Below are 27,350 nucleotides of genomic sequence, written 5' to 3'. Positions count from 1 at the left end.
TGAAATAAAGTGTTTTTAGATTTTGTTTAAATGTATCAAGTGATTCACTTTTGCGTAATGCTAACGGCAGTTCATTCCACAGTGTTTTGGACCAATAGTGCAGAAACTTCTATTGAATGTTTTGCACATGTTGTGTTATAGACACACTGAACAATGAAACTTGAACGCGATCCTACAAAGTCTAGCCTCTTAATATGACCTTGACAATGAACTACGGCATGTGCAACTAAAATCGTCGTTGCGAATATATGTGACATGTACTATATTAAAATTCTTAAATATATATGACTGTTGATGACCTTGACTTTGATTAAACTTATCTGACATTTTTAAAGGGTTTGAAAATATAGAGCGGATACAAAAGTCGAGTGCTGCCAGACTGCCCTTTGGTCTCAACGTGCGAATAAGAAGTGGAACAGGTATGGCTGATATATGTCTATACTCGCTACCACCTTGCTCATTTATGTAAATATGCGTTCAAGTTATTTGAATGTCCTACTGTAATTTCCCAATAGTTTCACTATGATGGAGATCGACCTAACGTACAGCAGATGCGCAACACTTTTCTATATTGCTAGGATATTTCACAGCAGTTGTACACAAAACTTGGTATAAACAAGAAATAAATCTACCAACAGCTGCAAATGTTTGGATTTGGGAACCCTTTTTTTACAAATGACCTGTCTGCGTCTTGTTGTAGATCAGAATAAAACAATTGCCGTTTTTGTGTTTGTTTTGGTTTGGTCAATAAAAGGATTTATCAACCTGTAAAAAATGATACTAACACCAGGCTATAAGTTCTCAGTCAATATTCGCTTTTCACACTGTAAAAAATCCTCATATCGTTACCTAAAGGGTTGGAATTGTATATTATCTTTTAAGATAAATGAAAGGGTTACCAGCTCATAAAGTGCTGTTTTATTGTATTTAACGCCACACAGATACGTTTACAGGTCATATTATGGCGATTTTCCTGCTTTTAGTAGTGGGTGAAGACGCTCAGTGTGCCCCTTCATGCATTGCAGGCACCTGGGTAAAACCATGGCGTCATCAAATGTAAGAATTTTACATCCCAAGCGAGGTTTCGAATCCATAGAGGTGAGAGCAAATTATTAGAAGTTAGGAACCTTAGTCATTGAAGCTCGTTGAAGTAAAATACACTATACCTTTCTAAATGACAAATGTGTATTTCGACCGTCAGACCGTTGTTGTTAAAATCAGTTCTTCCTTGTTCTCCTTTCTTTGCTATTTGGTATACCGATCTGGTTGCCTTTCCCACTTCTGTATATTTGCTGTGACAATTTTTGAATCTTTGATGTGAATGAATATTAAAAATAAATATGATCAATTTGTCATACAGAAAATCAGTCAGTTTAGATTGCACAAAGAAATGTTTACTTGTGTGTTGAATGTTCATAACCTTTTAAAAAATATACTGACTAAATCCTATTTAGTGGACAACTGTTTGTTCTGAACTGTAATACTTTTGTAATATAGTAATTACAGTGTGAACTATTTCTGTTATACAATCATTAAAGAGTGTAATGCTTTTATAATGTTCTAGTAGTCATTACAATGTGTAATATTTTTGTTAAATATAGCCATTAAAGTATGTGATACTTTTGTTATGTAATAATAACATTGTGTAATACTTCTGTTATATACCATTACAGTGTGTAATACTTTTGTAATGTTGTCATTAGAGTGTGTAATATTTCTGTAACGAAGTCATTACGTGTAATCAAACATATATTTTGATAATGTGTATAGGAGACTTTGTTAAAATATCTGATTAATTACACGTAATGTTGTTATATACATATATGGATTTTTTTCCTGTTTCAGTCAAGTAAAAATAGATTAAAAAATATATATAACTATTAACAATGAAAATTAGCAGAATTAGATAACAAACAGATTCGTCATAAAAGTGAAAAACAGTCATTAAGAAATTAAACCCAGTAAGCGTCCTTGTATTTCTCATAAAAAACTGCACTTTTACTATAAAGTGTTTGATTTATCTCCTCTTCCTCATACGAAGGTAACGTTATAAATATATTGTGTTATATAATGTCAAACTCATTACATATAACGCAAGAAGTGATTGGTCGCTGTGGAAAACATATTTCTTTATTTACCATGCAAGTTTTCATTTTGTTATTTGGAAATGTTATTTATTTATTTGGGTTTTACGGCGCACCAACACAGTATAGGCTATATGGCACCAAACAGGACTACAAATTTTGGTTTCACATCTCATTTACATCGAAATAAAAAGATGAGGTATGGAATCAAAATTTGCATACCTGCTGGAATCACAGAGTTACAGCAAAACCAAGTGTTAAGACCCTATTAGTCGCCTCTTACGATCATGCAAGGGTAATGCAGTGGTTCCAATTCTTTTCATACACAGATCGTCCCAGAACCACATGGGGCTTGGAAATGTTAAGTTTAATTTATCGGATATACTTATTTCTTCAGTACTGAGGAAGGTATATTATGTGTGTTACAAAATGTCTGTCACCATAAAAATACTAAACAAAATTGCAGGAAAAAATAATTACATGTTCCTAGCATCGTATTAACATATTACTTACACACTCTCATTAAAAGTCAGTGCATATATTATTTGATCCTACTGTTTATTACCAAGGGGAACTTTAGTATGTAAACTATACGAAAATGTGCATTAATTAAACCTGTCAGGTGAAAACTTAACAGTGACCTGGTTGTACTTTCAACTTCCTCATCACTTTACTGAGATCTATCAACTTTTTAATCTAGCAAATAAACATAGGTAAACTGATAACACTAATCAATCTATCCAGATATTACCATTAGAGGTGTAATATACTACATTATTGATAGCCGATGAGTCTTTTAAAAGTTACATATATATTGGAAGGTTTTCAAACGTGCAATTGAGAACTTTTAATATATAAATTAAGAATAAAAAAGAACCTGGTTGTACCTTCAACTTCCCCATCACTTTACCGAGATCTATTAACTTTTTAATCTAGCAAATAAACATAGGTAAACTGATAACTCTTAATCAATCTATCTAGATATTACAATTAGAGGTGTATATACTACATTATTGATAGCCGATGAATCTTTTAAAAGTTACATATATATTGGAAGGTTTTCAAACGTGCAATTGAGAACTTTTAATATATATATATTAAGAATAAAAAAGAACCCATAACGGAAACAAAATATCGTAAAATTATATGACTTCAGACGTCCGCTTAGATTTTCTTAAATTCTAATAGAAAAGTCACAAACTAGTTTCACCGTGAATGGCTCATCAGTGTGTCTAAATATATAGTAATAAATGGAAGTCAGTATATAAGTCAGTAGAATCATTGCACAGGAATAAAATATAAAACAGTTCATTTGCCAGGAAATAACAGCAGTTGACTTCTGAGTTTATCACTAGATTTGCAAAAAAAAAAAAAAAAAAAAAAAAAAATTAAAAAAAGCGCTCGAATTTTACAAAGACGAATATTGCTCTTTTTTTTATTTACCATTTACCTTATATATAAGGTGACGTTTATCTATATGGTGCGTTATTAATCAAACATCTTTTATTAATTCTTTTCATGAGAAAGCAGGAAGTTTAAATGTTCATTATGGAAAACAGATCTTTAAATGGTTCACCTGGTCCGTTACATGTGTTTTTGGTTTTAATGTGGAAGTATTACATTACAATATTTAATTTTGTAAGTGAAATTAAGACGTTTGAACTATCGGACATAATTATTTCTACGTTACTAAGGTACGTACAGTTTATGCGTTACAATACAATTTTGTTATCACAAAAATAGTAAACTAAATTATACCTAGTATGATATTAACTGATAATCTACAAAGACATTTCAGTTTAATTTGTAATGCAGTCCTTCTGTTTATTTACCAAGGGAGCTAGAGAATGTAAACTATCTGATACGTGCATTACACCTATATCAGGTGATAGATTAATTGATATAAAATCTACAAATAAGTAGACATGCTTGCATTTTCAATTTCTTCTATATTTTATTGATACGTAATTCGTTTGAGTATCAATATGATTATTCTCTTACGCGAGACTATCTCTTAGGCGAGTCTAAATAGATATCTGAGCAAAGAGGTGAAAACAATTTATCTATCAATCTAGATTGCACGGTCAGAAGTAAATAAACTTGTATCTGCCATAAAATCCTCTTTAATAGCACATTCTGAAAAAAATCAAAATATCTGTTGAGATGAGCCTAGAGAGAAAAGACGTTTCTGGGAAAATATCAGCCTTATTATGAAGAAAGAAAAAAACATTATTACAGATTACTTGATCTCAACAGACTTTGTAAGTCTATTTCACACCTGAAATTAATTGATTACTTGAGGATTCGTTTACATTTGTACAAACTCAACTCAAATTAAAATTTTATCAATATCTCATGTTTGCACACAATGATAAAGTCATAAGATGACAATATCAAAATAAATACAAATTAAGCCACTCTAAAATAAGAAATACACGAGACTGAAATTACATTAAAATGAAATCATACAGGTAAGAAAAATATTTCTATTTATCAAAATACTAGTATATTCTTCACTATTACCAAAAAATGAATGATATTCCTAAACTAGCCACAATGTGTTAAAGTATAAAATTTCTATACTTAAACAAGTTATAGTTAGCCGAAAATACTATTCTTTGATATCATATTTAAAAGGGACAACCGGCAATAGTTATAGAAAAATGTGCTTAAATTACAAAAAAAGAAACGCACGCACACACGCACACCAGGTTTTCCAACAATCAAAAGTTTTCATTACTCATTATATTGTTACATAGTAAGAAAATTTGAAAGCAATTTAACTATATCCTTAATACTAATACAAAGTCCTTAATACCCTTTACATTTCTAGATGAAAAAATGAAGTGCATTATACCTGTCAGATGACTGATTAATTGTTATAAAAACAGTTCGTATTTCTCAAGTTTAGTTTTTAATCCTATTGATAAAATATCATGGTCCCCGTTTTACTTCCTCGTCGCTACTACTACTGTAACAATGTGACATTAATTTATCATCAAGACAGTCATCATACAGATAAAAAGAAAACAACTTACCAATCAATGCATATCGCATTTTTAAAATTGTGTAACACTTGTTGAATTTTTTAACAATCTAATATTTCAAAATTTTCAAAATTGAAGTCGAATAAAATGTTAAAATATATAAACAAATAAAAGAGTGTTGGCTCCGAATTCAAACTGAAATGCGTATAATGTGCTATGAAAGTTTATTCCCTAAACTCTTTTGAGGTTTGTACCTTCGGAAATGCCTATTAAAACCAATAACAGAAGAAACAAAGCATTGTGATGGTGAGTACAAAAAGATATAGGTCACTAATTGGAATAAAATATAGACTTACTGAGTTTAACCCCTGTACCCACAGTATTCCCTGTTTTAAGAACGTGTCAGAACATTTTAATATCTGTTTTCAAATTACTGTTATGCCCTGATATACGCAGCAATAGTGGTAACACCACATTGACCATTCAAAAAGGTGTTAAAACTGATGAAATAAATCAGTATTTTAGAAATCTGTGACACAGGTCCTTAATCCTTATCATGCTGGAAACGAGTGATACTGCCTTTGCGATCAGTATAGATCATGACCAGCCTGCACATCCGTGCAGTCTGATCACGATCTGCACTGTTCGCCATTCAGTCAGTATCTTTTTGAAAACCGCCCATTTTAACAGTTAATAGCACTGTCCAAATTAAAAGACGGAAATTTCATTATAGAAATTTAGCAGGGTAAGCGTTTAAACAGCAGTGACAATTTAAAATGCAGTGAAACATTTGGGTAAAGGTGCTATCCCTGTTCAAAATCTGTAATTGATAAGACATTTTTCTCCCCATAGTGACCTTTATCTTTTTATGGTTATAAGCCGTATAATCAATTTTGTTTTAATATTGCATATTCTTCAGGGAATTAGCGAAATGTTAGAGTGAAATATATCAGGTATTTTCACAGTTAAAATATCAAATATATTTTTTTTACTGGAAAGAAATTAAAGAAATGCGTAAATTTAGTCAAAACATGAAATAAAAAGAAAATTTGTTTGTTTTACATGTAAGATCGAAATATATTTCACTTGTAAACACCATGATTTACATTTTCACTCGTGGCTGAGCCACTCGTAAAAATTGTGCATGTGGTGTTCACTCGGTAAAATATATTTTGATAAACAGATGTCCTTTATTTATCTGTTTAAATACAGTTATATACATATATGATAGAGAGAATTTATACGAACTAAATCACAACCACAATATACCAGACCAATTACGGCAAATCGCCTAGAAGCACAAACGAGCGCGCACATGCCACAGCACGTTCACTAAACCAAATAAGATTAGTTTCGATGCCTTATTTACACAGCCGAGTTTCACTACACATTCGCACTGGTTCAACATTTGCATAAAACCCCAAATATCTGTTTTCATGTCTCACAATCAGCAGTGACATTTTAGTCTTTTTAACTGATTGTGGCCAGAGAAACTATATTTTCCCTCTCTGAAAGCTAGCTTGATCTCGAGGATAAACTGAACATATAGAGATAGTTTGCGTTAAGGCATTTAATTAAATTTAGAACAGTTGACTTTCCCATACGTGAGGTCCGCTAGGATACAAGTTAATATTATGAATTATTATAATTATGATAGAGAGAATTTATACGAACTAAATCACCACCACAAGCGCCTGGCAGTACAATCGAGCGCGCACATGCCACAGCAAGTTCAATAAGTTAAACCCAAAATAAGATTAGTTTCGACGCTGCTTTATATACACAGCCGAACTGTACTACACATTCGTACTGGTTCAACATTTGCATAAAAAACCAAATATCTGTTTTCATGTCTCACAAATCAGCAGTGACATTTTAGTCTTTTTAACTGATTGGGACCAGAGAAGCTATATTTTCTCTCTCTGAAAGTTAACTGGATCGCGAGGATACACTGAATATATAGAGATAGTTTACATTAAGGGATATAATTACATCCAGAACAGCTGGCTTTCCCATACGTGATCTTATTTAGAGTGATAAGTTCACATGCACCATATGAATAGAGATGCCTTGTTATAAGGAAGGAAATATAAAAAATTGAAAACCTGATTTCGTCTTCATGAAATTAAAGCTGTTGTTGGGTATATAAACATATATAACAAAAAGATACAGATTCATGAGCCGTTATACTTCACCTTGATAAATATATAACACAATCATAGATTTAATCCATATTATATAGACATAATTATATGGCTGACTTTTTTATCTGTTCCTGTGTAATGCAGTCATTAAGCAAACATTTGTGATAATAATGCATTGGCCGAAATTCACTTAATCCCATTCCCTATATATCATAAAATAAAATTACAATTTTCAAAGTGCTGTCACATATAGCTAGCCTCATTTTAAATTACAAAGCCTTACCCCACTTTAAAATATAATACAAAAATTAATAATATGACTAGAATAATAGAGATTATGTACCGCCTAAACAATTTTTTTAATTTCGAAGTTACATCAGAATTAACATTCTGCGACATAGCATTACTACCTTTTCTGAACTAAAGTTTCACTTCTCCAAATACAACATTTCCTCTCATTATTCCTATCAAAATGTCAAAACGATTTGTGAAAAGATTGGAATCATCTAAAGCAACCAGGCAACGTATTTAAGTCTTTTCATGAGAGGTAAACACCCTAGAACCGGCTTAAACGGAATTCTATAATTGTAGAAATGAATAACCTCTATGATCCTAAAGGACCAGAAAATATAACAACACTGTGTCCAATGACGGGGAGACTTTTTATAGAACTTAAAAGACCCCTGTTGTGATAGCTGATACAATTTGTAAAAAAAAAAAAACACTTTTGAGTGAGTTTGTTCATAAAAGGTAATAGTTGCGACATCCATCACGCCCCTTAGCACCGGCTTTAGCGCAATAGTAAAAATGAATGTTCTCCATGATCCATAAGGACCAGAAAATATTACAATATTGAGTCCGAGTACGGGCAAACATTCATACATCATTAAATGAAAAATGAAAAAAAAGGCTCTTACACAAACTCCAGTGTTTATTTCAGTGCCAACACTTCAGTTCCTTTAATGTAGTTAGACCTTTAACGGATTCGTTTTAATCATTCTGCTGATAAAAATCGGCTTTGTAAGTTGTACAAAAATAAGAAAAATAAGGCAAGAAATTAATAAAAGTAAAAACTTACAATTAAATGCAGTTAGGTAAGAAAAACATTTGTGAAATGTTAAAAAACGTCATTAAGATATTAAACACTGTGAGAAACATTAAACCCGACAACATCTTTAATTTCATAAAGAAGAATTCAGGTGTTCAGGTTTTCTTAATTGACATATATTTTCTTCCGCATACAATTATCTCTATTCATATGGTGCATGCTATACTTACCACTCTGAAAAAAAATCATGAAAAGAAGGAAGTTGCTCATTTTGGAAAACCGATCTTTTTAAATACTAAATTCGTTCACATCTATATGTTTTCCATTTTTTTATGTGACGCTATTTTACCATAACTGTTTGAAATGAAATCAGATGTCAGGACTGAAATATTTTGATTTGTCGGATTTACTTATCTCTTTAGGTAAGTAGTGCAGTATATGCGTTACAGTAACGTTTAGTTACCATAGTATTACGAATATTAAACTTAATTGTAGAATATTTTAAATAAATGTACATAGTTAAATGCATATTAGCAATAAACAATACTTAAATTATTTCTAAGCTATTGTTTGGACCGTTACTATTCATTTCGTATAAGACAGGCATGCCAAATTATTAGGCTAGAAGTTATTGCGCAGCTCGATTACAAAAATACGGATTGTTTAATCAGTATCATATTGACATTTGAATTTTTATTTAATATTATAGACATGTTTTGGATTCCCAATATTAAGATACTATCAATTGAAAGAATGTAATGCAAGTATATAAAAGCGCTTATCTAGTAGTGTTTGTCATAAAATAAGTCAGCCATATCATAAAGGTTGAAATGTTTACAATACATCCCTAAATGCATTAATTTCTTTTTAACAATTACTTTCGCTTTTAAATTGCATGCCTCCTAATTTATGCCATTTGTAAATATTCATAAGAAGGCTTTTGTAGTTAGTAATTGCAATATAAATAAGACATAAGCAATTCTGTGCATTTAAGGAACTTTTTATATGTAATAAGCTTTTTTTGGTACAGGAAGACACCAGTTGCCTTTCAGTTATTGTCTCAGGCATGAAAAAGCTACTAGGTAGAACAACCGACCTTAAGTTACAACCAAACATTGCATTTTCTGCTTTGCAAGCAGAAAGGTTAAGAACAAGAACTTAAATAATCAAATGTATACTTTTTCTGTATGAATCTTATCACCATTTCAAACAGAATGAAAATCATATGACTTGAGAATACTTCAAGCGATTAAATTGTCAATCAAAGATAACAAATATGAGCTCAATCTAATTCAAAATTCCCCATATCGTTGTAATGACGAATACTCTTTAAATAAAGCGAGGTGGTTTTCAATGTAAAGTGAATCGTCATATAAACGTATGTTTGAGTAACTAGGTTTCTCGTTCAAAACTTCCGTTTTTGATTTAATACGTATGTCTTAAAACCTGACAAGTTTATTAACCATCTTTTCCAGATATACCTTTTTATATTCTATAAGTAATGTATCCAATCAGAAAGATACTTTTAAAACCATTTGCCTAATACGTACCCATGATATTATGACAAAACAGACCAGGTTTATTTGAACATGGTGCCGCATTTTGAGGTATTATAACCTAAAACTTGCCCCTGTCGATGCGAGTTCGAGCCATGCTCGGGGCGTCGACTCCTTATGTCAGGAAGCCATCCAGCTGGCGTGTGGGAAGTCGATGATTCTACCCATGTGCCTGCACGTGATGAAATAATTCACGGTGGAGCACTTTGGTTCTTATTCCACAGAAAAGCTGGAAAGTCACCATATGACCTATAATTGTGTCGGTGTGACGTTAAACTCAACAAAAACTATAAATATTATAACCCAAAATACATTTTTATTAGACTTGTAAAGGATTTTCTTATAGAACTTATTGAAAGTCCGTCCGCAATTTCGTGTCCGGTCCATAACTCTGTCAACCATGAAGGGATTTTAATACAAGACCTTTATCACGCACACGGACATGGGAATGTAAATGTAAACGTACTCTGTACTTCGATCAAATTTGGTGGGGGGGGGGGGTTCTCAAACATGTTTTTGGAACTTGTGAGAATATGTTTGGTTATAACTTAAAGCGCATTTAAAAAAAAATAAATAAAAAATATGTAGAGATTAAGGTTTAATCCAGTAAAGTTGCATGTTGTGTAAGCTTACAGAAAACTGTCAATGAAAAGTAGCACAAGGAACTGAGGGTCGGTGTAGAATTGTATCGTGTGTGTGTGTGTGGGTGGAGGGGGGGGGGGGGGGGGGGGGGGGGCTTGAGGGGGGGGAGAGGGGTTAAAGGTGTGGATGTTTTGGAGAATGAAATTCTATTTATTTTGCTGTCATGTTTTGGTGGTCTAGGTGTAAGTGTCACTGGGTTGGAGGAAAATGGATACTTAGAAACAAAATGAACTGTAACACGCGTACGGCCTGTAAACACTGGCTCCATCTGCGTTTGGTAGCAAATAAGGTGAGTGGAAGAAAAAGCTAATGATACTTCCGAGGTGGCACTAAGTTGTAAAGAAATGCTACTTTTTGTAACAATTTGTAAACGTATTTCTATTAAACGGGCAATACAAAGTTATAGTCATAAATGACTGTAACTTACATATATGTAGAGCGATTTGCATAGATTTACTGTCTTAAGTAGCACTTTTGACTTAACAAGTTTTGAGAGTAGCGAAAAAGAGCCGGTTCAAAAACGAAAGTTGAAAAAGTTTGGGAAGCATAATTTACTACAAAATAAATTAGGTAGTTTACTAATTGTTTTGACTTGTCTTTATGCATTTTTGAGATACAAGATGAAGCCAGTGCCGCTTGTGTAGGCGTTAAAGAGTTGTAGCCTAGGACCGTAGTTAAGCAGGTATTGAGAAGCTTGACATAAATATTTAGCCAACATTATTACAAAATATGAGGTTTGATAACTATAGGGGCTGTTGATAGTGAAGTTTAGAATGTAGCCAACTTTAACAAAATCGAATCCAACGTTGGTGATAACTATACAACCCTCTCTATTCGCTTGAATTGTTTGAACCACTTTACTCTAAATAAGAATGAGATATAACGATAACACTTTGTTTATAGGTAGTATATAAGATGGAAAGCCCTGGATATATTGGCAGCTGCAGCTAATTTTAACTTGTTTGTTACTGAAAATAGGGACAAAGGTTTCCGGGTTTTTTGGGTTTTTTTTTATTTGGAATGACATATTTTCACATTTTCACAGAACGTGCTTACAAAAACTCTAGCTTAAGATTGCATTTCAGCCTGCTTGAATTGGGGTCAATATAATTGTACCTAAACAAAGAAACAGCTACCGACAAATGAATTTAGTTCTGATTGAGAAACATTGTAACCAAACTTGGTTATTGCTAACGTGTATCAAGACTTACTTTAAGAATGTATTTTCGGTCGCTAGGATGAAAAAAATCAATTGTTTAAAATTTGTTTATACTGAACATGGTATTTTTTCGTAAGATGTAAATATATGTGTTCGTCTGTGTTATGTATTCCAGAGAATAACGCTTCCAAGAATTATAAAGATATGCTGTGTCTTGATAAGATGAAACTTTTAAATTTGATGTCTTAAAAAATAAAACGAATCCCTGCGGTTATGTGTTTCAATTTTTATGTTTTGAGAAATCCCCCAGATTTTGACCATAGTACATAGTACCTCTACATTGTCCGTGTCCGTTGTAAAGGTCTACTACTTGGCATAAATGTTCCCCACGATGAGACAAACCCGGACCCCTAGCTTAAAGATCAAGGTCACAATTGGAGGTCAAATCTCAACAGGGCTTTTTTCCTGTCCGGTCCATATCTCTGCCATCCATGAAGGGGTTTTAATATTACTTGGCACAAATGTACCTCATAATATTTTAATTAAGATGATGTGTCATGCAGACCTTTCAGACCCCTAGCTCAAAGGTCAAGGTCACACTTGACAGTCAAATATTAACATGGCATGAACAGGGTCTGTTTCGTGCCCGGTCCATAACTCTGTCATTCATTAAGGGATTTTAACATCACTTGGCACAAATGTTCTCCATGCGCAACTCCCGAACTCCTTGCTCAGTGGTCAAGGTCACAATCGGAGGTCAAATGTCAACAGGATTTTTTTTCCTTTCCGGTCCATAACTCTGCCATCCATGAAGGGATTTTAATATTACCTGGACCCCTAGCTCAAAGGTCAATGTCACAATTGAAGGTCAAAGGTCAATGGGTTTTTTCCTGTCCGGTTCAGAACTCTGTCATCCATCAAGGGATTACAATATTACTTCGCACTGGAGGTCAAAGGTCAATGGGACTTTTTTCCACTCCGGTCTAAAACTTTGTCATGCAAAACAGGATTTAAATATTAGTTTGCACAAATATTCCCCTGGATGAGACAACGTATCATGCGCAGAACCCGGGCCCTTAGCTGCAAGGTCAATGTCACACTTGGAAGTCATAGGCCAAAATGGCCTTTTTCCAGTCCAGTCTGTAACTCAACAATCCTTAAAGGGATTTTAATATTACTTAGCACAAATGTTCACCACCATAAGATGGAGTGTCATGCCTAAGAACCAGTCCCTAAGTCTAAGGTCAAGGTCACACTTAGAAGCCAATGGTCAGATACAAGAATGACTTTGTCCGGAGCATTTCTTCTTCATGCATGGAGTTGATGTAACTTGGCATAAATTTTCACCACCATGAGACGGATTGTAATGCGCAAGAACCAGGTCCCTAGGTCTAAGGTCAAGGTCATACTTAGAGGTTAAATTTCAAATTCAAAAATGACTTTGTCCGGAGCATTTCTTCTTCATGCTTGGAGGGATTTTGATGTAACTTGGTACAAATGTTCACCACCATGAGACACCCTTGTTTTTAGAATTATGTCCCTTTGTTTTACTATAAATAGATTATATTGTATCTTTTTTATTACTGGCCGTAGGGAAATATCGAGACCACTTTTCTATGGTACAACATGCATGTTAAATCCAATTTTAGGTATATTTTAACGTATCTCTACCTGGTAAAGAGTTTCCTGTGGACTTACTTTATATAGAATTATTTTTTAGGATTAATTTCCCTTTGTTGTTACTTATATGATAACTTTTTTTACAACTGGCCAAAAACGCCATATGAAAACAAATGTAGGTTTTTAAATATACAAATTTCAATCCAAGTATTTTGTCATAACATATTGTATATATAGTAAATGAGCCGCGCCATGAGAAAACCAACATTGTGCGTTTGCGACCAGCATGGATCCAGACCAACCTGCGCATCCGCGCAGTCTGGTCAGAATCCATGCTGTTCGCTTTCAAAACCTATTGCAATTAGAGAAACCATTAGCGAACAGCATGGATCCTGACCAGACTGCGCGGATGCGCAGGTGGTCTATCCGCGCAGTCTGGTCTGGCTCCGTGCTGGTCGCAAACGCACTATGTTGGTTTTCTCATGGTGCGGCTCAAATATTGTTTATACAACATTGACAGATATCAGTTCATTATGGTATACTGCAGTAGAGAAAATTAGGTGCCTTCCAGTAGGGGACTTTGTATTGCATGGCAATTGTCTTAGTTGTTAAGATACGAAAAGGGGAGGTTATAATATTTTTACAAACTTGCATTTATAACAACGAATTTGGGCTAAATATGTAAATGGAAATCGTGGTTAAAGATCATTTTTTATATTCTTAATATTCCTTAGGCAAAATGTGCTTTCATAAAATTAACATTTGTCCTAAAATAACATCTTGGTTGGGCAGCCTGGGTAGGAAATTTAAACAAGAGGGTCATGATGACTCTGGACCGCTCACCTGAGTAATATGAGCTACATGTTTCAAATGTAAACTGATGCTAAAATATTAAGAAAGTAGGTCAGTAGGTCGCATTCATGGTCACTGAAAGTCAGTGTTAAGATCGGTGTGCAAAACTGTATATGTCATCCAAATGTCAAGGCTGTATATCAAAAAACAAGAAAGTAGGTCAGTAGGTCAAGGTCACAGTCAAGTTACCCTTAATTACTGGGGGTCATCAGGTAATTATAAGAAATAATAATGATCAGATAATTTTTGAAGTATTTTTTTCCTATATAACTCATATAGGCGAGGCCTTTTTTTTCTCCCCAGGGGCATAATTTGAATAATTTTGGTAGAGGACCACTAGGCAATGCAACATACCAAATATCAAAAAGCCTAGGCCTTGCAGCTTCAGACAAGAAGATTTTTAAAGTTTTTTCCTATATAAGTCTATGTAAAACTTGGGACCCCCGGGGCGGGGCCTCTTTTCACCTCAGGGTAATAATTTGAACAATATTGATAGATGACCATAAGGCAATGCTATATATCAAATATCAAAGGCCTAGGTCTTGTGGATTAAGACAAGAATTCTTTTAAAGTGTTTTCCTATATAGGTTTATGTAAAACTTGGGACCCCTGGGGTGGGGCCTCTTTTCACCCCAGGGGCATAATTTGACAAGTCTTTATAGAGGACCATTAGATTATGTCACATGCCGAATATCGAGGCTCAACACCTTGCGGTTTTGGACAAGAATATTATTAAGATTTTCCTTTCGGTTGCCATGGCAACCAGAGTTCTGTGTAGAATTCAATTCTTTGAATAATTTTGAAAGGGGGCCACCCAAGAATCATTCCTGTGAAGTTTAGTGTAAATCTGCCCAGTGGTTTTGAAGAAGAAGATTTTTTTAGAAATTGTTGACGGACGGACGACGGACGACTGACGATGGACATTGAGCGGTCATAAAAGCTCACCATGAGCCTTTGACTCAGGTGAGCTATTAAGAAATGCATAAAAAGTAAAAATGTAACAGTTAAGATTAACCATTCAGTGAAAATAAATAAGTGTAAATGTTTCGAACATTTTATACTTTACAGAAATACTGATCAGTCACTTTTGAGAGTATCATCCAGACAGTGAGTTATTACCTTAATACATGCTTCATTGTTAACTACTGCGCAAATTTTCGGCAAAAGTTATTTAGTACAGAATGTTTCGACCCCACATCACACCATCTCTTTCTAAAATAGAAAAAATGGAAAACCAACACGTCATAAACGAAAATGTTGCAGGCTCGGTTTGACTGAGCCTGTTCATGGCTCAATGTTTGGCAATCACATCCCACCATTTTCTTTTAGAGAATGTTTGGCTACCACTTTAAACATAATTCTTTCTATAGAATGCTTGGCAATTTGGCAGGCAGATCAATCGATTCCCTTTGAATGTAAGAGGTAATGGTTATCACATGTATCAAACCTTTACTTAAATAAAAATTAAAATTTCCAACCAATATTTTACTTTATTAGACTTCTGAGGTGTTACTACGGATCAATGATTTCACCATTGTTAAATTTGTAAAATCCAAATGATATTTCTTTACAAAATCGTCTGATAAATTTAACCATTTGCATACATAAATTCACTAATATGTGTGCCACAGGTTTTGATAAATTCATACCAATGCTAAATGTCTAGATTGAAAGTTCATAAGTGTAAAAGAATCCTACTAAGACTTGTTTGAATGAACCACCTTTGTAAAACAAGTAGATTTTTAAACAAACATTCAAACTTTAATATATTAAGCAATACTTCATTTTGAATTACTGTAGAAATGTTACTTTATAAAAACTGCAGTCAAAAGTAAATATTTGATGTAAACGTTTTCATTTTTTTGTATGAACTGATAAATGTTTTTATAAATAAATAGAACATAGCAAACAAAATATCTCTATTACCTTCCGCTTTTGAACGTTTATAATCGGTCGATATCTTGTTACACATGCACTGTAAATGCGTATTACATAAAATGTCTAGACTATATTAAGAAATATAATTATGTCAGAATAAAAAACTCGTGAAGATAGAAAACCTTCCAGCGTTTTAGTCTTTAAAAGATTATGGGTATCAATGGACGATTTTTTAGAAACACAGAACACAACCAAGCAAGTTAACAGCAGGCTGGGTTTGAGTGCGTCTGTTCATGAGGGGTAATGATATGTGCAACACCCTTCACGCCCTATGACGAATTCTTTTAAGATGATAAATGGACTCCATGATGATAAAGGACCTGTAACATAATTGGCTTTATTACAAAGGACAGGCGTGGTAATTCCAATTAACAGGCTTCTATCTTTTATTTCATGTGCAGGAATATATTTAAGTGTTTTCATCAGCATACACGTGGTGTCAATATGTCCCAACGAAAGAGGAGTCATTTGCATTACTTCAAAAATACAATTGAATAGGAAGTTTCATAAAAAAATTAAGGTATTTCATTATCAAGGCAAATGCTGTGTACAAAGTTCATTGCGCGTACGAAGAATGAGTTTGTGGACGGACTGGACTCGGTGGCATATTGCCTGACTTTTGATCCAATGCTCCAAACATGATAAATCACATAAAATGCACCTCACATAAAATTGTTTAAAATTACTTGGTACCTACTTAACAATACATATCAACCATTAAAGGACGAACTACCTTGTTTCATGTCCATATGTCTCATTCCGTGAATCAAATATTATTTTCCTTATCAAGGCTGCCTAGCTACTAGTATACCCTGACGTCGACATTTTAGCAAACCAGCCCTCATAATGAATAGGAACTTGTTACTAACCAGCTATAATTTCAACCTCAAGTTCGTTAGTATTTAAAGCAAAATGAACAGTAACTACACACAATATCTACTTAAACACGAAATAAGCATGTGTGTGACTGACTTTTGCTACATAGACTACGCAAACTGTTCTTTTTTGTATTTCAGGAAACCATAAATATGTGATGTAGACGGCATTCACTCTAAAGCATGGTACAATCATGGCTTACACAATTTCAACGAATATAGGTAAACAAATCAAATTTATTTTTTATCAGTTTACGATGTTGATAATTATATGAATAGATAACACTTTAATTTACAGGCAAATTGTCAGTTTTTACAATATATTTTTCCCTTATAAAATCTTGGTAATGCCAGTAATATTGCTTATCGTTTTAAAAGAGCCCGGAAGGTTGTTATCAAATAAAACACAAACAAACTCATATAAAGATTCACGGATATCAATATTGTTGTCAGTTACATTGTTGTGTGTATTCCTTAGGTACGAGAGATCTGCAAAATCTAACGATATATTTACATAATGGAACATTGGAACTTTTCGTTGAGAAAAACCGTTTTTTCCTACCTAAAACTAAATGTGAGTTTATCTTTCATCATTATATCAATAATGAACTGCCACAAACAAAACGACTGCAAAGAATTGCTGTTATTTTGTGATTCAAACTAATCGTACTCTTTATGATGACTGTAAGGTTATAATGAACTGCCACAAACAAAACGACTGCAAAGAATTGCTGTTATTTTGTGATTCAAACGAATCGTACTCTTTATTATGACTGTAAAGTTATAATGAACTGCCACAAACAAAACGACTGCAAAGAATTGCTGTTATTTTGTGATTCAAACTAATCGTTCTCTTTATGATGACTGTAACGTTATAATGAACTGCCACAAATAAAACGACTGCAAAGAATATAAGAGATATTAAACGAAATATTTAGATACTAAAGAAGTATGGAAATTATTACAAAATTTTGAGAAAGTTATATGCCAGACGATAAACATATACTAAAAGGCCTATTGTCTTTATTACATAACACAATCGATAAAAGTTCCAAGAATTGCGTGATCATTTTCCTGCTTTTATAACAGGGGATCCGAAATATGTAGTCATTTGCAAACCAAATGTCGGTAAACGTACATGGAACATGTGTTGCTACAAAGGCGCGCATGCAGATAAAGCGGATATAAACTACTCGATGTTAGACTTTGAAAGGTAAATATTGTCACCATCAGATGCAATAGCATATATTTTAAAGAATAAGTTTAGATTGCATAGTATTTGATGGTACTTACTCGTTATTATAAAACAATTCCAAAACCGAATGCCGCCTTTGCTTTAGCATAGAAAATTCTTTAGTTGTGGCAATATGATTGGTATATTTCGTTTTAATAAATTTAAATGTATTTCATTAAAAATAAATGATATCTGATTAGTCATTTCTTTTGTTTGAAACTGCAGTGTAAAAGAGTATGATAATGTAGATGAGCATATATTTGGTTTTACTTTGAAATTCGAGGAGCCAACGAAGACACCACTACAGTTCAGATGCGATACCAAGGAATCCCGAAATGTATGAAACTCAATGTATTTTGTAAAAATACTTAAGTAGTTACATGTTGTACATTTTAATCAAATTTTGTTGTAGAACACACTGTAAGCGTGTTCTTTTTCCGAGTCAAAGATCAGCATTAAATAAGTTCCGTTGTGGCGTAGATAAATAGAGACTGTGAAGTGTTGAACAGCGTAAATGTCCATTTTGTAATAGCATAGTAACAGAAAATCATGTACTGATAAAATGTAGTTTGTATGATGATATACGTTTACAGCTAACATAAAAAGCAATAGATGTCGAACCAGATTTTCTTAAACCATTTTCAGATACGGATAAATTGAAAATATTTCTCAGTGATTCCATATTACAATGTAGTTAGGTTAAGTGTTACAACATTTTTTACAGAAGAACATTTTATTTATGTAAATAATGTCCATATGATTTATCATTTTAACATGTATGACATTTTGTATATTACGAGAGCTCACCAATGTGACATCTGGTTGTCTTGGATTTCTTTTTAATGGATTAACATACCGTAACGCTCCTTACCATCATTACATTTCAAAATATGTATCATCATCTCTGTTTTGAATGAGCTTTAATGTCCATTTTTGGTTGTAAGTGATACTTAGCTGAACCGTAAGCAACAACGTTTTAACTTTGTAATTACATGTAAGTGGTAGATATAGTGTGACAAAGTATAAATCTCTTATACCTTTATGTATTTAATAACTGTTGTTTTTGTTAGAGTACTTAGAGCTGGCTGCAAAATTGGCTGAATCGTTTAGATAATTCTACAATCAAACTGCTTTGGTACCTAACCTTTAATTCTTGATCGAGACACAAACCCCAACTTCAATATGGCGACCAGCATTCAAGATGGCCGCCACAAGGCTACCAAGCTTTATAATGATTACATCATTTTTATATTGAGTATGTTAGAATATGGAATGTTAGGTAATTTCTTGTTTTAAAATTCATTAATATTGCAAACATGTTCGACTGCATACCTTTTAAGGTCTGTGCAGGAATTAATTACATGTACACATGTATCAACTCTCGATAAAATATGGCCTTTTGATCGGGATCATTGAATTCAACTCATTTAGATATGAAGACTGAATACTGCTTAAGCCGGTGCTAGGGGGAGTGGGCAGTGTTGCATTTTCCATTACTGCTCATGAACGGACTCAATCAAACCGAGTCTGCAATTTTTACCGTTGCCTTGTTCTCGGTGTTTCCGAGGGATCTACTTTTCAGATTTTATTTTATAAATTGCCATTTTTTCTCTTATCGACATATTGAATTGACTTTTTCCAAAAGATTTAACTACCAAGAATGACCAAAACTGTAATTTAATATCAATTAATTACTATTGATTTTAACTGTAATGTAGCTATCATTTGAGAAATATTATAGAATAATATTAAGGCCAGCCGAGTGGGGTTGAATCGACCTCCTGTCAGACTCGGAACGCGCTTTATTATTTCACATTACATATAGAAATATTTTAGATACAAAATCTATGAATATATCTACAAAAACATTATCAAATGTACAAATGTATAAATAGCATAATTATATTTGTTTACTATTGGTTTAGTTTGAGGAAAGGTTCTGTACGCAACTCATTAACATATGTTACGTTACCATTTCGCTACACTATTCTATTGGAGTGTTTCTGTTTTTAACAGCACTTTTAAATACGTTTCCTTTAAATTTGGAAAATATTTAACTACTGAATATATACATGTATTTGTGATTAAATTAACAGTAAGGCTTAAAAGTTGCCAGCGAACACAAGCAGTTTTAATTGCTACAAAACTATGGACAAGAGTTGATCCAGAATTAATAGACTTTTCTTCATTGAATTTTATTTTAGTAATATACCATTCTGAAAATTGTACAGTATATACTTCAACATATTATGTATTCCCTGCTTGTAAAATGAATTTAACAGTTCCATCAAATTACTTTTTCTTGATGTCATAGTAACAAGTAAATGCTGAGGTAGGGCAACCCGGAATATTTGTAGTTCCTTTCGAATTATAATACACATTTATTAAATATCTGCTAGGGTACGTTCGCGTTCGGTAAGTTAGTGCTCTGAATATGTAACTCATATTGAATTTCAACATTATACGCTTGTCTTCATAGAAATTATAAAACAATACTTAATTATGTACCTTGCTTATCAAGAATTTAGAAAATAAGACGTCCAAAATATTAAAATACTTTATTTTGAATTCGAGACAGAAATTATAACGTCACTTGCCCCGTGTTTTTAACCCTAACTCATTTCTAATTTTAGCATGTCTGAATATTTTAGAAGTGAGGTTTTATTTATTTTTTCTTGTTTTTGAGTTATAATAGAATACTGTGTAATTCTGGATCACCCCTCGCTTTGTCAAAATATCAGTCAAACACATATTAGTTAAGTCTTTTTATCGTAATTGTATTTATGCAGTCATTCATATATTTACTTGATGAAATTTAATACAGAAGATAATATATCAATTATATTGAAACATAAAAAGTCTATAAAGATCCTTTGCAAGTATAGAACGCAACAAATAAAGATATCTATATATCTATCTTTATTATATACCTATTTAAATTCTGTCGAGAATGCTGCTTGTATTTCACTGCTTGAAAAAATTCCGTATTGTACCTTTTGTATTGTATGTTGTCAGACTATTTTCATTTAATATTCATGACATGACACAGTTCTGTAAATAGCGAACACAAAAGCTTCAAATTTTTTAACATCGACAAACAATAAAGATTTCGATTTCGAAGATAACAAAACAAGAAACAAAAAGACGGAGGTATATAATAAAAGGGTCATTACAACAGTAGCTGGATCTGGGATTTCGTATTCGGCCGTCGAGGATTTTGTAAGGACGGATCACACTCTGCGCTTGCAGATCCGATCTGGCAAAAAAACCACTCGAGCCTTATATCGGCTTGTATTTCACAAGTAAATATGAACAGGCAGAAAAAACATTCCGTATTGTATCTTTTAAATTCCGTACTGTACCTTTTGTATTGTATGCTGCCAGACTACTTTCATTAATGATTAATTATATACATGACCTGACACAGTTCTTTACATAGCGCACATAAAAACTTAACTTAATTCCTTTTTAATATTGATAAACATCGAAGATTTCGTTCAATAACAAAACAACAAACAAAAAGATAGAAGTATATAATAAAAGGGTCATTATAACAGTAGCTCGATCTGGGATATTGTATTCGGCTCTCGGCTCAAGTTCGGATCAAACTCGGCGCTTGCGCGCCTCGTGAGATCCGATCTGGCAGAAATCCACTCGAGCCGAATACAATATCCCAGATCAAGTTACTGTTATAATAACACTATTATATATATGTTGCTATATAAACAACTTTTTATATAAAATTCAAAATAAATTACAAAGAGAGGTCTCATAGGCTTTTTGAAAAGTATGTCCTTTCTTTGTCGAAAGTCAAAACTGTAGCAAAAAGCTTGGAATATTTACTTGGAGATGATAAATATATGTATAACGTAATATAAAACGCCACACAACGACGTTGTAAAATTTATAATAACCATGCAATTGTTACAAAGTATGAGGAATTAACATTTTCATTATGATTCATATGCGTGTTTAATAAAATCACCATTATCTTAAAACATTCATTTTGAGTTGGAGAACACAAAAAATTATTAATATGTTAAATTATAGTAAGTGGTCAAAATCTTAAAATGTTGCTGTAAAATGATACATATTTTTAGTCCGATAATTTAAACAGGCAATGAATAAAAACAGTACGAAAGGCCTTTAGAGCATATGATGCAACCAAGCAGACTGTTAGCAGTCCCGGTTTAATCAAGTCTGTTCATGAGATGGACTGATGCGTGTAGTACCCTTACGTCCACAATCATTTGCTTAAGCGGAACTCTAGTAAACTTTATGTGTTACTGCCTAATATCAGAATTACAGAAATATTGCTGTTGATAAAAAGTGTAAATTTACATCGAGTTACACATTTCGAATTTCAGGAATATATATCACATCATTTTAAGAGCAAAGTTATCTATTTTTAAAAAGCCAGAATGCAGCTCGCTTGGTTCTTTATGTGCGATGAGAGATAAAAAAAGGAAGCCACATTTTCCTTTCCATCACATGGAACATTTTTTCTTCATTTGATTCTTTCTGTGCCATCGAACACTTTTTTTCATAATGATTGCAGTGGGTTATGGAAGCAAATTTCTGTTTTGAAGAGTCAGTTTTCAATGTCAGCTAATTGCCTTTTATGTTTCATTGTGTTTCGTTGCTTGAACTTTGTTATAAAATGAGAAGTTAGAAGCCATGCACTTTCTGTTTTGAAATATTGTTTTAAGTTTTACCTAGATTTCATAGTAAGATTCAATCGTTATACCGTCTCACACAGGCAAGCTGGCATAAAATATCAATAAAACACATCGATGTTCAATAAATGTAAAACCTGAGAGGAAAAGTTTGGCAACAATCTTGAACTTGGAATTTGTCATTTGACATTTTACATTGTATTAATGTTTTCTAAGCTGACATAATGGGGAAATTTAATTAAAAAAGCGTTCAGCAAAGGATGAAGAATGAACAAAATACCATAGACTTTTTAAAAATCTAAATTTTTCGCAAAATAGTGCCATCTTGAGTTATGTCGGCCATCTTGAATACAGGCTTTCAAAAACTAGAAATAGATATTTTGATATCAAAATCCATTTTGCTCTATTTCCAATATAAAATTTTACTTGGATAATCGTTTTTATAAAGTCTTAGAAAATTGGCAGACACCTTGGCGGACATTTCAAATTTCAGCCGCCATGTTGATCTCGATCAAATATTAAGGGTTAAGTTTTAAACAGTCAAGATGCAAAGAGATTTGCTTTTATATTTATTTGATTGGCTTTATTTGATATCACTTTACTTTGGCTATGCTAAATTATAATGTAGATCTACTTGACATGTATTAAATGTACAAATATGAGACTATAATAAAGACTAATATGAATATATAAAGATATATGATATCCAATACGTAATGTGTTGATATGCTGCAATTTAAGTTCTTGATAATGTTATTTTGAAATATTGCTGTGACATTTAAATTTGTTTTTGTCTTCCTCGCATTAATACAAATCAAAAAGTATTTTTTTTGATAAAAAACTAAAACAATACTGATAATTTATCACAGCATGTAGCTTCAGTCTTTTATTTTGCAGAAATGGATTGAACACATACGTACAGCGATCCAAGATGCACACAAAGATAGCGGATATTCAAGCGGTTTGTTTGTTTGCCTTTTTAGACACCTTCACGTTTTGTAAAGGTGATTGACATTGATTGGAAATGTAAAAAATTCGAAAAATGAAAACTTTCATGGTAAGCTTAGAAGACTTTTTAAGTATGAAGTGAAAAGTTTCATTTATTTGAACTATCCTGCTTCTGAAGGAAATCTTATGCATAATATCTATAAAGAATTAGCTAAGAGCCTTTAGTTGATAAGATATGAGTGTTTCGTTAACGATCATCTAAAGAAAATACCGTTTGTTAATTATGATAAGTACTTTACTAGAATCTGTCAACAAATAGATATATTTTCAAACAAGTGAAAACTCACGAGGTTTAACAGACTAAGAGGGGCATAGCTTCAACATATGCAAATGTTTGTCTCCAAATAAACATCAGAATTTTAGAAACATGTGAACGTCATAGCGAATCCAGTTAAGCCATGGCTTTTAAAACATTGTTGTTTGTTTGTTTGCAATCAGTCTGGAACGTTCGGGAATTCGTAATTTGCTGAACCTAATAACCTATGATAACAGTTATCATATTAACAAAATCTAGAATCTTAAAAGTAAAACAACAACTGTTACAAAACAATGGCAAATCTTAATGTTTTCAATTTACTTTTATTTACACCAATGAAATGTACAGACACAGACAGACAAAGCAAGAAGTATGAAACCATAGATGATGTCGACAATGATATTTCCGACAAACTACATATTACTGGTAGGATTTTAGTCAAGTCATCTACTCTCCAGATGCCAACACTCGAGTAGAATAATGAATCATATGGTGGTGGGGTTGTCTATTGGTAACACGCTTGACTGTCAAACCGAGATACGGGATTCGAAATTCCAGTTCAGGCACTGGACATTTCTGAAATGCTCTTAAGTGTGTCCGAACCAACTAAGAGGCCAGAACCAATTCCTTCCAAGAAAAACGGCTTTGCGTGTCGGTGCTCTACACAGAACTTGTTAAAAACAAAATGTCTATTCACGAAGAGCTAGAATAGCCTTTTCCTAACAGTTCTCTGTTCTGGGGATATTGACTCGCTCTGTTCCTCTAGTCAGACCGTTCTGTATCAGAACTAGCAGGATAAACTAGCGTCATTGCGTGGCTGCCTTTGTATGCGTTTAATGTAAATGTGAATATAAACCACATTAAATTTTTACGTGTTTATAATAGGGATGGGAACGAATATTCGAATATTCGAAAACTGGTCGAATATTCGAATATGAAAATCAAATTCGAATATTCGTAAATTATTGTATTTTTTGTTTTCAAAATAAGTATTATTGATTTTGGGCAATATAAGCATGCTAATTCTACAAAATAAAACTGTTTGTTCTGTCGTGTTTGTAATCGCGTATCAAAAGATGTCCGATTAACAAGAAAATAGCAATGCATAATTGGCAGGGGCCACCGCTACAGATTAACAGTTTGCAACAGCTGTAAATGTGTCAGATGCATGTCAAAAGATGTCCAATTAACAAGAAAAATGCCATGCATAATTAGCTGGGGTCATCGTTACGGATTAACAGTTTGCAAAAGGCGTACATGTGATACCTTTTTATATTTTGTTCATTTTTATTGGCGCCTGTTTTATGTAACAAGTTTTAGATTTTTTTTTTTCGAAAACAATACCAAACTTGTAGATATTGTCGATCTTTTTACAATATTTTGTAGGACATTTCAGACCGTCCGCAGAATCGGTTTTCATTCGCAGTCGGCCGTATTCGAAATAAATTTTGAAAAAGTTTATAATAAAATCAAGAAATAACATATGATAGATGTATTAGATCATGTTGAAGGAGGTTAAAGTCTGCCTTACTTGCTTTTTACACGCCGATTGAAAATTTTCAAAATGGCGGCGGAAATACAACAGCGCGACTAGTGCTTAAATGGGACGACCTGCTATTTTTAAATGAATTAGTTAAATATGTTCATGATTATCCTGACAGAATCATGAAATAAAACGCTAGCGTCGGCGGGTTTAACCGAAACAAAGATTTTTTAAGCCTTATTACGTACGATGATTCACGCTTTAAACAAAGGAATACATTGTGTATTGCCAATCACTAAATAAGAATTTAAAGCTTTCATTTAAACAAACCGAATATCCGGATATATTCGAATATGGCAAACCGAATATTCGAATATTGATTTCAGTATTCGTTCTCATCCCTAGTTTATAATGAACAAGGTACTATAATAAGGCATCATATGTTAAATAATCTCTTGCAATGCAAAGAAGAAAAACTAAACCGGCTTTTAAAAGGTTGTGTCATAGTGCTTATTAAATCTATACATCTGAACCCCTTATGAGCCATCCTTGAGCAAGGGACGATGTTGAAACAGTAATTTGCAAATATTGTAGAATATCAAATTGAGTGCTTGTTAAATTTGTATGAATAAGTAGAAGAACATGTGGAGGCGGTAAAACGTAACTTACTGTTTCTCTACATTAGCATTTTGTGTTTAAGTAATGTTTGTTTAGTAAACTTAGTGTACACATAATAACAACACATTTTTTACTTAAAATGTCTCCAACATGTGTATTTAAATTGTCGACCACGGTGACACCTGATAATTCCTCTTGATAGTTAAAATCTGTAGCTCTAGATCATTGGGCTATATGACTATTTCATCCTCAAATTTAACACTGTTGTGGTTTCACTGAGTTACGATGTTTGACAAATTTACTGCAGCAATAAATTGAACAGTGTGCTATTTTGAAAGTTTGATTACTGTCCTCTTCTCTATTGTCAAGAAATAGGAACGGGCGGGCTGAACAAAACGGGAGAGCTGGACAAAACGGGCGAGCTAAACAAAACGGAAGAGTTGAACAAAACGGACGTGCAGGAAAATACTTCTCAAATAACGGCTGCTACTGACAGTAAAGGCGGCACCGATGACTGTAATAAACACAGCTATGAAACCGTGCAGGCAGAAAACAAAACTTTTAAGAGTAAGTTGTTTATTAAATGTTTTCTTTTCAAGTGGATATACTTTCTAGTATACAATATTGAAAAACCAATGTTTCAGCTAGAGCCACATGACTAAGATAGACAAGAAGAGTTTGTGTGAGGTAAATGAAAACCTCAAATATCTTAAAATCAAGTGCAAAAGCAACGTCAATAATAATGAAGCAATACAATTAAACACCAGTGTCTCGCACAACATAGGAACAAGCATGTAAGAATATTCTATTTGAAATAAATTACGATTAACAGGTTTTAAAACTCTATGTCTTTTTCCACGACATACAGTTTTAGCTCCAAATTAATTTGGGATTTTTATGTAACTGTAAATTGCGTTTCATAACAGAAAGTTAATGTTTATTTTTCCTAAAAACCAAAATTCTGACAATGTCATAGCTATATAATTAAATATTACCGATGCAATAGTGATGTCTTTATGTGTGTCATGACTAAGTGTATTTCATAGTAAAAATATCTCATATTTATTACTAAACAATTTATATGAACTAGGAAAAACGACTCTACACTAGACCTAGATTATTTTCGTGTGACTAATTATCGAGGACGAAACGGGTTTGAAAGGAATATTC

The 27,350-nt window shown here is 32.9% G+C and overlaps 1 protein-coding gene across 2 annotated transcripts in view; it reads left to right on the top strand.

Moving 5' to 3' along the window:
* The first annotated feature begins 3,504 nt into the window (after window positions 1–3,504).
* LOC123546950 (uncharacterized) overlaps window positions 3,505–27,350 on the top strand; it is a 35,172-nt gene continuing 11,326 nt past the window's right edge. Inside the window, exons 1-8 of one of the 2 annotated variants that reach the window (XM_053551247.1) lie at window positions 3,505–3,778; window positions 17,047–17,127; window positions 17,384–17,479; window positions 17,995–18,118; window positions 18,365–18,476; window positions 23,713–23,776; window positions 24,428–24,505; window positions 26,550–26,747. In XM_053551247.1, the coding sequence (XP_053407222.1) occupies window positions 17,100–17,127; window positions 17,384–17,479; window positions 17,995–18,118; window positions 18,365–18,476; window positions 23,713–23,776; window positions 24,428–24,505; window positions 26,550–26,747 (700 nt within the window). In that variant the 5' untranslated portion in view covers window positions 3,505–3,778; window positions 17,047–17,099. Of the gene's footprint in view, window positions 3,779–8,468; window positions 8,686–17,046; window positions 17,128–17,383; window positions 17,480–17,994; window positions 18,119–18,364; window positions 18,477–23,712; window positions 23,777–24,427; window positions 24,506–26,549; window positions 26,748–27,350 lie in introns of those variants that run through there. The other variant, XM_053551246.1, reaches the window with a different exon arrangement.

Source organism: Mercenaria mercenaria, chromosome 9 (assembly GCF_021730395.1).
Source record: "Mercenaria mercenaria strain notata chromosome 9, MADL_Memer_1, whole genome shotgun sequence".
Classification (NCBI taxonomy): domain Eukaryota; kingdom Metazoa; phylum Mollusca; class Bivalvia; order Venerida; family Veneridae; genus Mercenaria; species Mercenaria mercenaria.
The sequence above is the reverse complement of the archived record's forward strand: the minus strand, read 5'-3'. Positions and strand labels throughout refer to the sequence as shown.